Below are 15,043 nucleotides of genomic sequence, written 5' to 3' on the forward strand. Positions count from 1 at the left end.
CTTTTTAACCAACTGGAACCATTATTTTACAAATGCATTGCTTAAAATCTCATATAGATGTGTGTATTATTAACTACATATGTTTCCAGTTTCTATATAAATTATATAGAATACCAATACCAATTTCCTCCTTATTTTCAGAAAGAGATTCGTAGTTCATTGGTACTTTCCATGCTACAGCAGATGCTGATGGAAGATAAGGCAGATTTGGTACGAGAAGCTGTGATCAAAAGCCTTGGTATCATCATGGGATATATTGATGATCCAGACAAATACCAACAAGTATGTATCTGATCACATAGAATCATAGAATTGTAGAGCTGGAAGAGACCACAAGGGCCATACAGTCCAACCCCCTGCCATGCACATGTGATAATTGTAAGGTCATGTGACTGAATGAATTATAAGAATATATTTGAGGATTTTCAATTAAAAACAGGTGGGAGAAGAAGGAGAAAATGAATTTGAGATAAGGGAGAAATCCTAATGATGTAGACAATATGTAAGTCCGTGATCAGGGCCTGTTTTTGCATGTATGTGTAACAAATAGTCCAGTTTTTATATTTTAGCCAATTTTGGTCATTCTAATTTAAAGCAGATGTTAACTGATTGTTTCTGTTGTCATCCTGAAACTTAAAGCATGGCTGTATGTTAACAGTTTAAAAGTTTTATTTCCTCTAAAACAAGAGAAAGTCTGATCCAAGACATCTCTAGTGGCTCCTATTGCTTTCTGTCACCCCAAGGAGATCAGTTGCTATCATAGAAGTTGTGAAGAATCACATTACTTGAAATTGATGTTGTTTGCAAATATCAGGCCTTTTCTATTCCATTTTACATTCAAAAACTCTGCACCTCATATCATTCTTTATCACAAAAACATTGTAGCAGAATATAAAGCCACTTCTTCTAATCTAGTTTCTTGACCCACTTCCCAACACACAAGCCAGATACCAGCCCCTCAAAATTCCTGTAATCCCTGAAATAGTTAAAATAAAGAGACCTACAAATGTTATGCTTATAACTGTAACCATTATGAATTTCTCTGATTTAATTCACAGCAGATTTGCTTATTGCGGGGTGGGAGCAATAAGTAAGTAAATAGGTCATTCTTAAATGGTCTCTTTCTCTGTTACCAGGGTTTTGAACTACTGCTTTCAGCATTGGGTGATCCTTCAGAACGAGTAGTTGGTGCAACTCACCAGGTGTTTTTACCTGCCTATGCTGCCTGGACTACAGAACTGGGAAATTTGCAATCACATCTAATACCTACATTACTTAATAAAATTGAAAAACTACTCAGGGTAAGTATCTTAACTATCTCGTAGGTCAGGGGTAGGCAATCTTTTTGAGCCGGGGGCTGGGTTGCTGTCCCTCAGACAACTGGGGGGCCAAAGCCAAAAAATAAATAATTAAATAATTTTTTAAAAATTAAATATATAAATAAACCAGGACAAATGTAGGACAAAATTTTCAAATGGAAGACACTTTTTTAAAAAAAAATTGAGGACACGCGAAAAAATTTGCTGATTTTTTAAAAAAATGTTAATATAAATGCATGTTTCTGAGGCTTCTATAGACAATTGCCCCCCAAAGGCCCCGGTGGCAATCGGTGGCAGGACCGGGCTGGGGCTGGTCCCAAGGCCTCGCCAGGCCACATCCGGCCCGCGGGCCGCAGGTTGCCTACTCCTGTCGTAGATGTAGGTGTTGGTGTATCTGGGATGAACAAAGTCATATAATACATCAATTATATTATTATTATTATTATTATTATTATTATTATTATTAAATGTGTCCCTGACTTTAAGATCCAGATTAACAACATTTATTGTTGTTGTATGCCTTCAAGTTGTTTCTTGACATATGGCAACCCTCATGGGGTTTTCTGGAGTTGATAGTGTGTGACTTACTTGAGGTCACCCAATGGGTTTCCATAGCCAAGTGGGGAATTGAACCCTGGTCTGCAGGTCATAATCTAGTACTCAGACCACTACACCACACTGGCTTTTTCATTCACGGAATGGTTCAGATGAAGAATTGTTACTATACAGAGCTATAATCTGCATATTATATGATGTCATCTCTTGGGCTAGCTCCATAGTACCTAGGTCCCTCAACTGATGAAGGCCTTCCTCTATATTCCTCTATACTAACTGCTACTGTTGTGGCCTTAAAGGAAGAGAACAGCATCCAGCATCTGTTGGACTTAATCTTCCCTCCAACTGGCATTCCTTTTTACTTGTGTGTTGTGTATTATTTAGATTATAAGCCTGAGAGCAGGGAACTGTCCAATTAACAGTTGTAAACTTTTATATAAAGTGCCATGTGCACTGATGGCATCATATAAATTGATGATGATGATGATGACAACAACAACAACAATTTGAATATTACACATGGCATGTCTTAATATATATTCATCTTGAATGTTTATGTTGCCATACAGTTAATTTTGTGCCCTAACTGTAATCTTACTTGGTACGGTTTTTTTAAAAGTATGCAGTCGCCTCTCCTTTTTCGCGGGGGATCCGTTCTGGACCCCCTCATGAAAATGGAGTTTTGCTTATATTCAAGCCTCATTGGTTTGACTATAGGTGCACGGCTGCGGGAGCTTGGGAGCACGTGCCTCGGGCATGCGCCCGATTATTTCCCCCTCCGTTTGTCCCTCGCACATAAGCAAGGGACTCAAGTTTCAAAACCGCGAGAATGGAGGGAGGACTGTACAGTAGTTACCTAGAAACCTAAAAAAAAGTCCTTGCAACATTGTATGTCTGAAGAGAACAGTTCTGACAGCTTCTAAATTAAAGTGTGATCATTTGGTTGCTGTCAAATGAGCATTGTTTTTTGTTACTTGTAAAAAAAACATGGAAGCACTGACAAATTAAAACTTGATGTTTGTACACGACACTGGCATTCTAAAACTGTTTGGAAGTTTTTATCTCTAATAATAATACAAGAATTTATTTTAAAAAAGATCTACATACATGACATATTCTTGACTTCTTTCTTTTCAAGTTTTTATACTAAATGATCAAAGAACTCATTTCTCTGTAGTAAATGTGAAGGTTTGGTAACTTATAAACTCTACACTGAGCAGCAGTTTTAAGGCTAGTAGCCAGTTGTAGAACTGACAGTTAAAAATTGAGATTATAAAATAAATGGAAATACCATTGGGCACAAGCCTTGCAGCAACCTTGCTGAAGCTGAATACATCTAGTGTCTGAATGGGAGGTTACCTCAGAACTGATATATATTGATGTATTGATATGAAAGGACCAAGATTTTTTCTTGATTTCTAATTTGACTTGTTGCTTTTTTCAGGAAGGTGAACATGGATTAGAGGAACATAAACTCCACATGTATCTTTCTGCTCTGCAGTCCTTGATTCCTTCACTTTTTGCATTAGTGTTACAGAATGCACCATTTACAAGCAAAGTTAAGCTACAGGGTGAAGTCCCACCAATAGAAGGTACCTAGATTCTTTACAATGAAGCCTATTTTAGAAATGTAAAAATTATTGAAATATGTGTTTAAATAGAGATATTGTGCAATTGAAGGCAATTCAGCAGTCTTGCTTTCTATGTAACATGGGGAGTTCTCATGCAAGCATTCTTTGTGGAAAAATTTCCCAACACTACCACTGCAGATATATAATTCTAAATTTCAGAAGTTGGTCCTCCATATCCACAGATTCTGCATACACTGATTCAACCATCCTGGTTTTAAAGTACTTTTAAAAAATTCAAAAAGCATACCTTGATTTTGCCAATTTGATTGTGCTCTCTTATAAGAGGTGCACCATTTTATTACAATACTATATATAATGGGACAAGCATCCATAGAATTTGGTGTCCACAAGGGATCATGGAACCAAACTGCAGATACCAAGGGACCACTATATTGACCATCTGTTGGGTAGGATCAGCTGAGAGATTTGTTTGTGCCTTATACATTTTGCCTCTCTAAATCTTTTCTATTCCATCTTCATTATCTTTTGCAAAATCCATGCACAGGCCCACTAATGAGTTCCCGTCGTTTGGCAGCAGGTAGTCATAACGTCTGTCTCCATATATGAGGACATAAGTTAAGTTCTTACAGTGAACTTGACTGTGTTTTTGTAATAACTCACAAGTGACATGCAATATTGGTAGTAGCCCAGAAAGCATTAGAAAGTCAGAACCTAACAAGATGTATAATTGAGGTAACCATTTGATTACTTTAGGGCAGTGGTGCCCAAACTCTGGTCTCCCATATATTTTGGACCTCAGTTCCCAGAATTCCTGATTACTCACCAAACTGGCCAGAGCTTTTGGGAATTTAAGTCCAAAACACCTGGGGGATCAAAGTTTGGGAATCACTGGTTTAGGGTAAACTGCCTCAAGTTGTGTCCTAGCTTTTAGCTATAAAACACTCTTCGCAGGCAAATTCCTATACAGCATGTCATGGTAACTTCATTTTGAAGGTAGAATACACACACACACACACACACACACACATTCTCTCTCTTTATATAAAATCAATTCCTAGTTAGGAATTGAAGTTTAGAAACGGTAATTAGATCATTTTAGTTCTTTTGTAATTTTTGAGACTAAGGCCCAGTACAGACTGGCGCAAAGCTTGGGAGGGCTTTAGGACTTGGAAGACTGGAGCATCTGCATGCTCCCAAGCCCTATCACGCTGTCTGGGTGTCATTTTGGCACGTTACACGTACACATGGAGCGCACACTGATGACGAGCCTCATGCGCTGTGTCTAAACGGCGCAGCACACAAAGGACATCACCGCACAGCTCTTTTTTCATGATGCATTGTTGCCACAACATGCAGTCGCTGCGGCAACTATCTGGGGAAAAGGGGCGGTATCTCGCCACCCCTTTCTGCCCATCTGTATCCCCCTAAATCTATAAATATTCTTCTACCTTCCATTAAATTGACTGTGAGCAGGTCCCTTTTTTATCTCTTCTAGTTACTTTCTTAGGTGAAAGTTCTTACAGGAATTAACACTGATTATTTCTCAAACTGTGTTGAATAGACCAAGATTAGTGTCATTAATTTTGATCATGGTTGTTGCTGTGTACTGCTAGTGACAAGATTTCCAAGGCCTGTATCACCTCTTCAAGATGTGGCCACTATAATTGGAAGCCGTGAGCAGCTGGCTGTGTTGTTGCATCTTTATGATTACCAGTTGGAACATGAGGGTACCACAGGCTGGGATACCTTACTATGGGTTGTCAATCAATTGTGAGTTGTCTTTTGAAGCTCCCCCCCCCCCCAATAAATTAATTCTTTCAAATCTCTACAAAAAAAGAATGTTTTTTGTTTAATATTTTAATATCTTTTTTTGCAAAATCTGTAGCATGTCTTTAGTTTTGGAGTTGAAACTGGCTACATACATTATTTTAGAAATTCTGCTTTCAATGGTAATACATCAAAAGTATCTTCTGTTGCCTTTTAGGAATGCTAAATGTAATAATTCAGAGTGAATGTTGTTTAGCAAGTTCCCAAAACCCGGATAATGTAATTATCATCATTAAAGGAGTTTTCAAAAAGTAGCCATGTTGCAGAATAAAAAGGAGAAAGCAAGGAAGAGGGAGGAAGAAAATGTGGCACTACCTTTAAAACTGACTGGTTTTAATTTTTACATGAACTTTCGTGGTTTGGATCTTTGAATGCAGTACCGTGTGGTATTAAGGTTTCAGGCATCAAGCATATTTATACAATTGTGTGAATAGTGTAGCATATGATAGGATCCAGAAAGATACAAATCATGACCCTTGTCCTAAATTTTCAAAGGGCTGCAAAATATACAGGTCATTTAGCTCTTTACAGTAATCAGTTTGTGTTGATGTGAGAAAGCAATAAATCGGCTTATCCAAAAGCTGTATGTTATATGTGCAGTAGCAAAGACTCTTAGCAAAGGTATGAACAAGAACAATGGCTTCATGGCACACTACATATATTAATACAGCTACTGCACATATTTTTTAAAAGAGGAATCTTCTCAGAGACAGTTTTGAACCCAGGCAAATTAACATTTGGTAAGCAGATTTATTACTTCCACACAGTAACACTGACTGACCACTGTAAAGATCTGAAAGACCTGTATCACATTATGCAGCCCTTTGAAAGTTTAAGACAAGAGTCATGATTTGCATCTTTCTGGATCCTATTACATTCTGTCCCACTGCCACAACTGTATAAATATGCCTTAATACCACTCAATGCTGCATACAAAGAAGTGGGTTTATATCGACAATTGTTCATTTGAAAATTAAAAGGAACTGACACGTTTCCCTCTCACTTTCTTCCCCCTTTTTAAAAACTGTTCACAAATCAAGGACTTATTTAGAGCTATTAAATATATGTGCCACATTATCCAAATAAAGTATTATTGCAGGTTACACAAAGTAAAGTATTAAGATATTCAGACAAATGATTGCTTATCTTAATGTTGCAGACTTAATGAACAGTGACTTAATTTCAATCTGAAACTTGATTTTTCAGGTTGCCACAACTTATAGAAATAGTCAGCAAAATCAATGTAGCCTCAACAGCCTGTGTACATGAATTCTCAAGGTTTTTCTGGCGTCTTTGCCGAACATTTGGAAAAATTTTCACAAATACAAAGGTAAACATACTTATCTAGATAGAATAATGAAATATTTTATGTGACTCTTCTTGTATAGGCACAGGAATGCTGGAATGAAAAAGTGCAAACTTTTGCTTTATTTTTACCAGTAAGATTTGTACAGAACATCTAACTAAAAATTCATCCTGATTATATTTTGTTCAGTTTTTTAACTGACTTTTCTTTATGTAACTGTTTGTTTATTTTAGCTGTTAATAATCTTTTCCAGTTTTACTTCCGAATGTGTGGTTAGATGTTTATATGTCCTTAGATCTGAAGATATATGGCATGAAACTGTAGGTCACCCTGCCATTAAATAAATAGACTCTACCATCTCAAGTAAAAAATCTGGACAAATATTGTCCAAAATATTCCTTCTTAGCCTGATTGTGCTGGTAAATAACTAGCATCTTTACTTATTAAAAATGCCATATTTTTATTGCAGTTTTAATGTTATATACTTTTACAATCTGTTATGAATAATAGTGACAGCAGAGAAAATAGCCAAGATTGCTCATTCTTTCTGGACAGTCTTATATGAGAAAATACTGTAACAAAGAATAATCCACTTCAGAAGGGATGCTGAATATCACTTTTATTTTATTTTTTAGTTTCCCATGAAGGAGAGGGTAGTTGACCACTGGGGTTTTAATCCAGCACCCAAGGGTCTATTAAAACACAACAGTGAACACAACAAAAGAACTACTAGAAATTAGGTCATATGCTAAGTCTAATACACATTCATACAAATATAGGCACAGCTGACCAGTGGTGTATATCCTTTGCATCTTGCTAAGACACATGCTCAGTGGTTTGCACCATAGGTAAGAATAGAAGCAACAGGGATTTCTCCTGTTTATTCCATCCTTATTCACCCTCTGCAGAAAGGAGGCAATTCCTGCTTACTAGTGGGAAAAAGTTACTTTCATAAAAAGTGCTTTGCCCATAGTTTCAGTGGACCATAATGCCAGTCTAGACCAGGAGTGGCTTGTGGCCAGCCACAAGTTCTGAAATAATCCTATTATTGAACTTCCACAGCCTCACATGTAACTCTTACCTTACTTTTTCAAATGTTATTTACTGAAAATCTTTCACTGTCCTGAAATTGGGAGTTCTGAAATAGGTGAAATATGGAAGAAACTAAAAATCTACTGGACATTTTAATTGCATTCAATATAAACTGAGCTGTTAAAGATGTCATATGCACAGCCCCTTGTTTTTTCAAGATGTAATGAGAATTGTTCACTCTGGGAAATTTTCTGGCTATCACTTCTGTGTCTTTCATTTTGCTGCTGGAGAAGATGATGGGTTATTTTGAAAATGGCCATTTGTTTCTAAGGAGAGATAATGTTGAAGTCAAACTTTGCTATTCTGTGGATTTTTTAAATCTTTAAATAACTTAATATTATTATTAAATTTATTCCTACCTCACCTTTTCCTCAAAACTATGACTCATAGTGGCTGGAAAGCACTACATTTAGAAGCAGGTTTCCATGCTATTTTGCATTCTTAATTCTAACTTTTTTGGTATTTATTGTGAACTATGACATGCATATACACCAAAGAACTTTTAAAACACTATTGTTTACATAATGAAAATAGTTTTATTAACACCTTACTAGGAATTATGTATAGGAATTATGAAACACTATCTTCAGATTATACTTTATTTTGCAGGTAAAACCACAATTTCAGGAAATCTTAAGACTTTCTGAAGAGAACATTGGTGAGTGGTAGTATTTTTGTGATTTTCGTTTTATTACAGGCTTTAAAAAATACAAATTTCAAATTCATTACTTTTACAGATGGGAATTTGGACACGTTATACAGTGGAGCCTTGCCTTACGCAGGGATCCGTTCTGGACCGACACACCACCACCCACCACCACCCACCCCGCATAAGGCAAATACTGCATAAGCTCAAACCCCATTCAATAGAATGGGGCTTGTGCTTGCGGCAGCACGGCACTCACGCACCACAAGCACACGCGCCATTCAGTAGATTGCAACGCAGCTTCCATGTAAACCAGAAGCCGTGTATGGTGCGCCTGCATATGGAGCGTGCACACTGTACTAAAAATGCTTTAAATTTTAATGGGTTAACCTTAGTATTAGGACATCAAGTGTATGTGCATTTTAATGGTATTTCATGGAACAGTTTATTAAATCAGAGGAAGGTGTTATGTGTTTATTTCTGTAGAAATAGAAATCTTGTAGTATAGAGTAGTATAGAAATTATTCCTGTTGTAATAGAAATTATGCTGAGAAGAAGGTACCCCAGATTTTACTGACCATATTATGGAAACCAAATAAGTAAACTTATCTTTAAGACAAGGATGTTAAGAACAGCTTTTTATTGACCAGCTGTTTATTTCTTCACTTCAGATGCTGCAGCAGGGAATGGAGTGCTAACAAAAGCCACAGTTCCTATCTATGCAACAGGCGTACTTACTTGCTATATCCAGGTAATCAGTTGTTGTTCAGTCCCAAATAGTCCTCATTACAATTTCAAATTTTATCACATTTTAGTAAAACTTTAACCACAGAGTAGCAGCATAAAAATCCTGGCTTGGACCCTAAGATAATTTAACTTAGGGAGACACACAGAAGAGATGTTTTTTCCGTTCCTTCTGCAGCCAAAACAGAGCAAAATTCTTTCTGATTTGAGAGATTCTTCTCTCTCTCTCTTTCTGGTTCCTCCCCACCCTGCATTTTTCACAGTTCAGGAAATCCCAAGTTCCAAAGAGAGATATTTCAGTAGTGCAAATGCCTGGAGGAGAGATTAAAGATCAGATCTTACTCAGTCTTGTGCACACTCTACTGCATATCTGCCATCCTTATCTGGTATATAATGGAACATCTGCTGTCTCTTTCATAATAAATAATGATGCACAGCCTTTTGAAGGAACATTTTGAATCATGTATGCTCCCTACAGCTTCAAAAAGGGACTAATATTTCCAGAATTCTTGCTGTACTCAGTGAAAATGAAGACTGTATTTTTTCCCCCTTGGAAAGCTAACTTCATCAATATATATACTTTACCACAAGCAGAAGAACATGCTGTCTGTCTGTTTGGAAGCAGGAACATGGGTCTTATTATTTGCAGCAGTATTCCTAGTCTATTTTAGACCTGTGTGACATGATATATTAGCAACAGAGTTTGACCAAACCAGATTGAGTTTGACCTTGACTATTTTAGTTGTGGAGAAAGAGTGGCAAAACTGCTGGCTTCACTTAGATTGTGGAATGCATTTGATAACAAATTCTTGCATAACAAATGCAGTCAAAATCCATATGGCATAGAGCAAACATGGAATGAACTAAGCATCTACATGCTTCTCTTAATTTTTATTTATTCATTTATTTATTTTATATGCTGCCTTTATCCCAGGACAGGACCCAAGGCGGTTCAGTAACAAAAAATTAAAAACATTTACAAAATTCATTAATTCATGGAACATATTACATGGGTATAATTAAAATTTAGTGACATTGTGTGTGTTTGCATGGCTTCAAGTCGCCTGTTGACTTATGACAACTGCATGAATTTCATAGAGTTTTCTTAGACAAGGAATAAAGAGGTGGTGTAATGACTGAGCCCACCAGTTATTTGAGGACTTCTCTCAGACAACAAAAGATTTAAGGTTGAGAGGAAGGTCTGATGCAAATGAGAATTGACATCACATGCTAATCATGTTACATCACTGCTGACATAATGCTCAACTGGCCAATCAGACCCGGAAACTTTGAGGTGGTCCCAATGAGAGGTAGCCTGAGATGACCCAGATGCTGGCTGTGGTTTGTCCAATAACTGTACTGAACATAGAATAACTGTACTGATCATATATTTGGCTGTTGACTTCAATTTAATATTTACTGGTTGCTGATTCTTAAACAGTGATATGGTGCAACTCATTGGGGCTTAGGAAACTGTGAAAGAGCTGAAGAGTGGACATAGAGTCCCAGTCCCAAACTGTTACTATACCTCATTCTGAAGAACACAGGTCTGGGTTGTTAGCAAGCTAACATTTGAATTTTAAAAACTTACTTCTAGGAAGAAGACCGCAAGCTGTTGGTAGGATTTTTAGAAGATGTAATGACTATGCTTTCATTATCCCATGCTCCCCTTGATAGCCTGAAAGCATCTTTTGTGGAACTGGGGTAAAGTATACTATATAATTGGAACTGGGGTAAAGTGGTGTATATTTCTCATACATATTTATATTGTAAGAATTTAGCATGTAATCGCCAAAATCCAGTTCTTAGTCCCAACTGGAATAGACATATTGATTCAATGGGATTTATTTACTTTCCAAATTCCTGTTGGTTGAATGGATCTGTTCTTGTTAGCATTAGCATTTGCATTTAGAACAATGTTATAGAATTCTCCTCTTAGGCATGCTGTTCCAAATGTTTAGTGGTGGTTTTGTGACATCTGTGAATTGCAGTCCTTCAGTTTGCGAACACAGCAAATCATCTTCTGTAAGGAACTTGCAAACTAAATTGGACTATGGGGAGAAATACAGGAAGGAAAGAAAAGGGTTGAAATGTGAAAAAAGCACAGCTACAGGTGTTTCATTTTTGTTTAGACTGAGACTGATGTTAGCCAAAAGCTCCACAGAAAAGGTGAAATATGAAGGCCCAGAATGCACAGTAAGGGGAGTCATTTGAATTAAACTGCTATAGTTCAGTCTTCACTTATTTATTTGTTTCTTTGATCATTTTGTTTTGTTTTGTTTTCAGTGCAAATCCAGCATACCATGAGTTGCTGCTAACAGTATTATGGTATGGAGTTGTACATACTTCAGCACTTGTTCGGTGTACAGCTGCTAGAATGTTTGAGGTAAGTCCTCCCCCTCTCCCAACAGTTTAGATGCTGTTTGAAGGTGCTTTATAGTATGATTTGGCAGCTGGTGGCCTCAGGAAATGCTGTCCTCCTCTTTCCCAGCTACCTCCTCTGCCTGCCACAATTCACTCCCTACTTTCTTCAGAAAAGTTGGAGGTGAAGCAGGAGAAGCATTGTGGTCAAGAAAGAATAGAACTGTACAATATTAATGAATATTATTTTTAGTCTCTGGATGTATGAGACAATACTAAGCCCCAGTCACCAGATAATTCCAGCAGTAACTCCAGCTTTCACTGATGGTGGGATAAGTAGATAGAGGGCCAGATCTGTTTTCTTTTGCTGCCTTCCTTAGCAGCCAGAAGGCAAAAAGGTAATGAAGCTGGCAGGTGCACCCTTTAGTCCACTACACATTTGCAGGGACCTTGAGAGAGCAATCCAGTTTCATGTAGCACAGTGGCAACATGTGAAAAAGCAGAATACACAAGTTGTCTGCATCTTCTAACTGAGCCTCTGTCACATCCATACAAATGTGAGTGCAGGCTGGAGTCCCACATTCTAGTGGTGTACATCTATTTTAAAAATATTTCATAGAATTATAGAATCATAGAGTTGGAAGAGACTGCAAGAGCCATTCAGTCCAACCCCCTGCCATGCAGGAAATCTAAATCAAAGCATCCCCAACAGATGGCCATCCAGCCTCTGTTTAAAGACCTTTTAGAGGTTCTGTACTGTGATGAGAGAGCAGGATGTTTACATGCTACAGTTTGGGTTCAATAAGGTTGTAAATTTTCCAGTGTTCATTTATCTCCTTATAGTCCACCCCGCACACTCAGGGAACTGTCTACTGCAGCCAATGAAGAATAGGCGGGCTGCAGCTACCCAGAGGGCCTTTTCATCTGCCACTCCTAAAGCATGGAATAACCTGCCGGAGGAGATCTGTCACATTACTAGTCTAGATGCCTTCAAAAAGACTATCAAGATGGATCTCTTCCTCCACGCCTTCCCAGACTGACCTCCCTTACTTTGACACCAATTGTCTTCCCAGCCCTAAATTGTCTCTCTTCAACTTGCCTTTTTAACTATTTTAAATTGTATTTTTATTAGTTACTATTTTTCCTTTGGTGGGAAGGATGGGTGATTATTTTTTGTAGATTGGTTTTACTAGGTATTTTATTGTATTAATTGTATTTCTGTAACCCACCTCGATCCATAGGGAGAGGCGGGATATAAATAAATTGTTGTTATTATCTATTTGCCATATGTTTTTATGGTAACTGGCAAAGTGGAACTCCCTTCTGTTTCTGACTTGAACATTAGGTTGTTGCCCTGCATGCTTAAAATCTTCCATTGGCTATAAGAAATCATTTCAGCCCTGAATTCAGTGTTCAAACCAGATATCTATTGTTACTATCTTGCAAACTGCATAATGTTTATTAATAATGCCAAAATTGTTCTTAGTAACAAAATCCAAAATGGCCTATATTGTTATTTAAAAACAAAATCTGTTTAAAAAATGAAGTAGAGGAGTAAACAGTCAACAGAGCATGTTTATCTGCCCTCAACTGTCCTCTAGTTACGATCCTTGCATTAACCATATAGTTAACAGCAATAAACAGAGAGGACCAGCCTTCAATTTCCTGTCCAGGAGAAGAATTTTTTTTGTATTGATTTAATGTGACTGCTTCATGCAGTTTTAATCATGATGGATGTGTAATGGGAAAATGTGCTATTAATTTAATAATTTTATACGTGTACATTAATATGTTGAACACCATTAGTCTACTAGCTTTCACATCAGTGTAATTGTTATACAGAATCAGAAACTAATCTGGTCAGGAAAAAACACTGCAGTTGTAATAGATTATAGTTGCCTATGGCACATGCTCCTTTTCATTATGTGACAAAGACCTGATCAATATAGCACATAAAATTAGAAAGAGAGCTTTTTTTAATTGTATCATGCCTTATTGTCATAAATGGTTTAGTTTGTTGGGAGGGCTGTCACAAAAGAGGTTAGAGCTCTTTCCTCTCTGAACTATCATTGTATCTTGAGACACCATGAGTTGCTGGTCCATGAGTGAGTCTGCTTTCCAGATTCAACTTTGTCCTACAATGCAAAGAGGCGTGAAAGAACGTGATTATCAAATCAGCCTGTGTCTTACAGCCTGTTTTTCTAGTTCAGTTTCTAATTTCTTCCCAAAGCATATGGTACAATTGTTCTTTCATACATCATACACCTTTTTAACCATAATTGATAGCTTTTTATTTTAAAAAATACATGAATTAGTAGCAGCATACAAGTAACTTCCTACTGTCTAATTCTAGTATCTATAGAAAGGATTAGTAGGATAGTGAGGAAATGCAAATATAGGATGTCATCAGAGGCCACTCTAAACTAGCATGCTGTTTTTTGTCTGGCTCTCCCCATTTTTGCCTGTATGTGTTTGTCAGTTATACTGTACTATGCAGACTATCTTTAATATTTCATATTGATCCAGATTTGATCCTGGTTTGAACACAACCTTTGCACATTAGGAATATGAACTTGGATCTGTGAAGTATTCCATTAGTTGAAACCATGGGTGGGCAGACATTAGACAGTGGAGCTGTGATGGACAATCCATTGCCTGCTGGTTGCTTGGATATTCCCAAAAGAATACTTGTGATCTAGCATGGCACTTCTGGTGTTCTTAAACAAGAGTACATTCTCAGAATCATGTACCATAGATAATTTATGCCTTTGTTAGAAGTTCTGGGAATGCACTCTTAGTTGTTGTTGTTTTTAAATTGAACACATGGTTAAAAAAAAAAACCCATACAAGGCTGAAATCAACCCACCTTTGATTTCAACAAAGCAAATTAATATTTTGGCTTTCTCTCAATATGCCCTTCTTTCACCCACTAAAATCAAAATACACTTTAGAATGAGAATAAGCTTGGGTTTTCTGATCACATTAAGTCTTCTTTGCTATATGTATCTGGAACCATTTTCTTTAGTGACGTATTTGCTAAGACATTTAAAGTCATTATGAGTTTTCAAGAACCCTATACCTTTAAAAGCTATGCACATCCTTGATACACTGCTAAAGACAATATTTGTCACATAACCTTAGAAGAAGTTTTCAACAGAAGTTGCTCAAGAAATGGCCAAATAATGTATTATTTATTTTATGTAATGCAGTTGCACCTTTCAGATACACTGCAATTTCATTGTAATTCAGTGCCAGGTGCAAAGTACAATATATGCTTACAAATCACTACCTGGCAATTGGTGTATCTATTGGTCACATGAAATCAGTTACATAAATCTGCATTGAACATGACTCCCCTCACAAAGAAAGTGTTGGGTAACATCTTTATTAAAAATACTTAGGCTGGATGTGGAAGAGTGCCATTTTAGTAGTCCTAATTAGGAACCACGCAACCACTTCTGGTTTTTAACAATTAGCAAACGTGAACATCCCTGGTGGAAGTAGAATAACATAACCAGAATGGAATTTTACTTTATGAAATCCATGTAATTATTTTTTTTAAAAAATTGCAGTACTAATTCCCAGGATGCCATCGGTTTTT

The 15,043-nt window shown here is 37.0% G+C and overlaps 1 protein-coding gene across 5 annotated transcripts in view; it reads left to right on the top strand.

Moving 5' to 3' along the window:
* The window catches only part of RELCH (RAB11 binding and LisH domain, coiled-coil and HEAT repeat containing), a 77,846-nt gene that overhangs the window by 49,729 nt on the left and 13,074 nt on the right, over positions 1-15,043 (top strand). For all 5 annotated transcript variants that reach the window (XM_089516602.1, XM_089516606.1, XM_089516603.1 and 2 more), the window contains 9 exons: positions 142-282; positions 1,137-1,301; positions 3,319-3,466; positions 5,080-5,236; positions 6,500-6,623; positions 8,301-8,349; positions 9,009-9,088; positions 10,679-10,785; positions 11,368-11,467. In XM_089516602.1, coding sequence (XP_089372728.1) covers positions 142-282; positions 1,137-1,301; positions 3,319-3,466; positions 5,080-5,236; positions 6,500-6,623; positions 8,301-8,349; positions 9,009-9,088; positions 10,679-10,785; positions 11,368-11,467 — 1,071 coding nt within the window. The remainder of the gene's footprint in view (positions 1-141; positions 283-1,136; positions 1,302-3,318; positions 3,467-5,079; positions 5,237-6,499; positions 6,624-8,300; positions 8,350-9,008; positions 9,089-10,678; positions 10,786-11,367; positions 11,468-15,043) is intronic.

The sequence above is a fragment of the Sceloporus occidentalis genome, unplaced genomic scaffold, assembly GCF_023333645.1.
Source record: "Sceloporus occidentalis isolate IW3139 unplaced genomic scaffold, rSceOcc1.0.p SCAF_3, whole genome shotgun sequence".
Taxonomy (NCBI): Eukaryota; Metazoa; Chordata; class Lepidosauria; order Squamata; family Phrynosomatidae; genus Sceloporus; species Sceloporus occidentalis.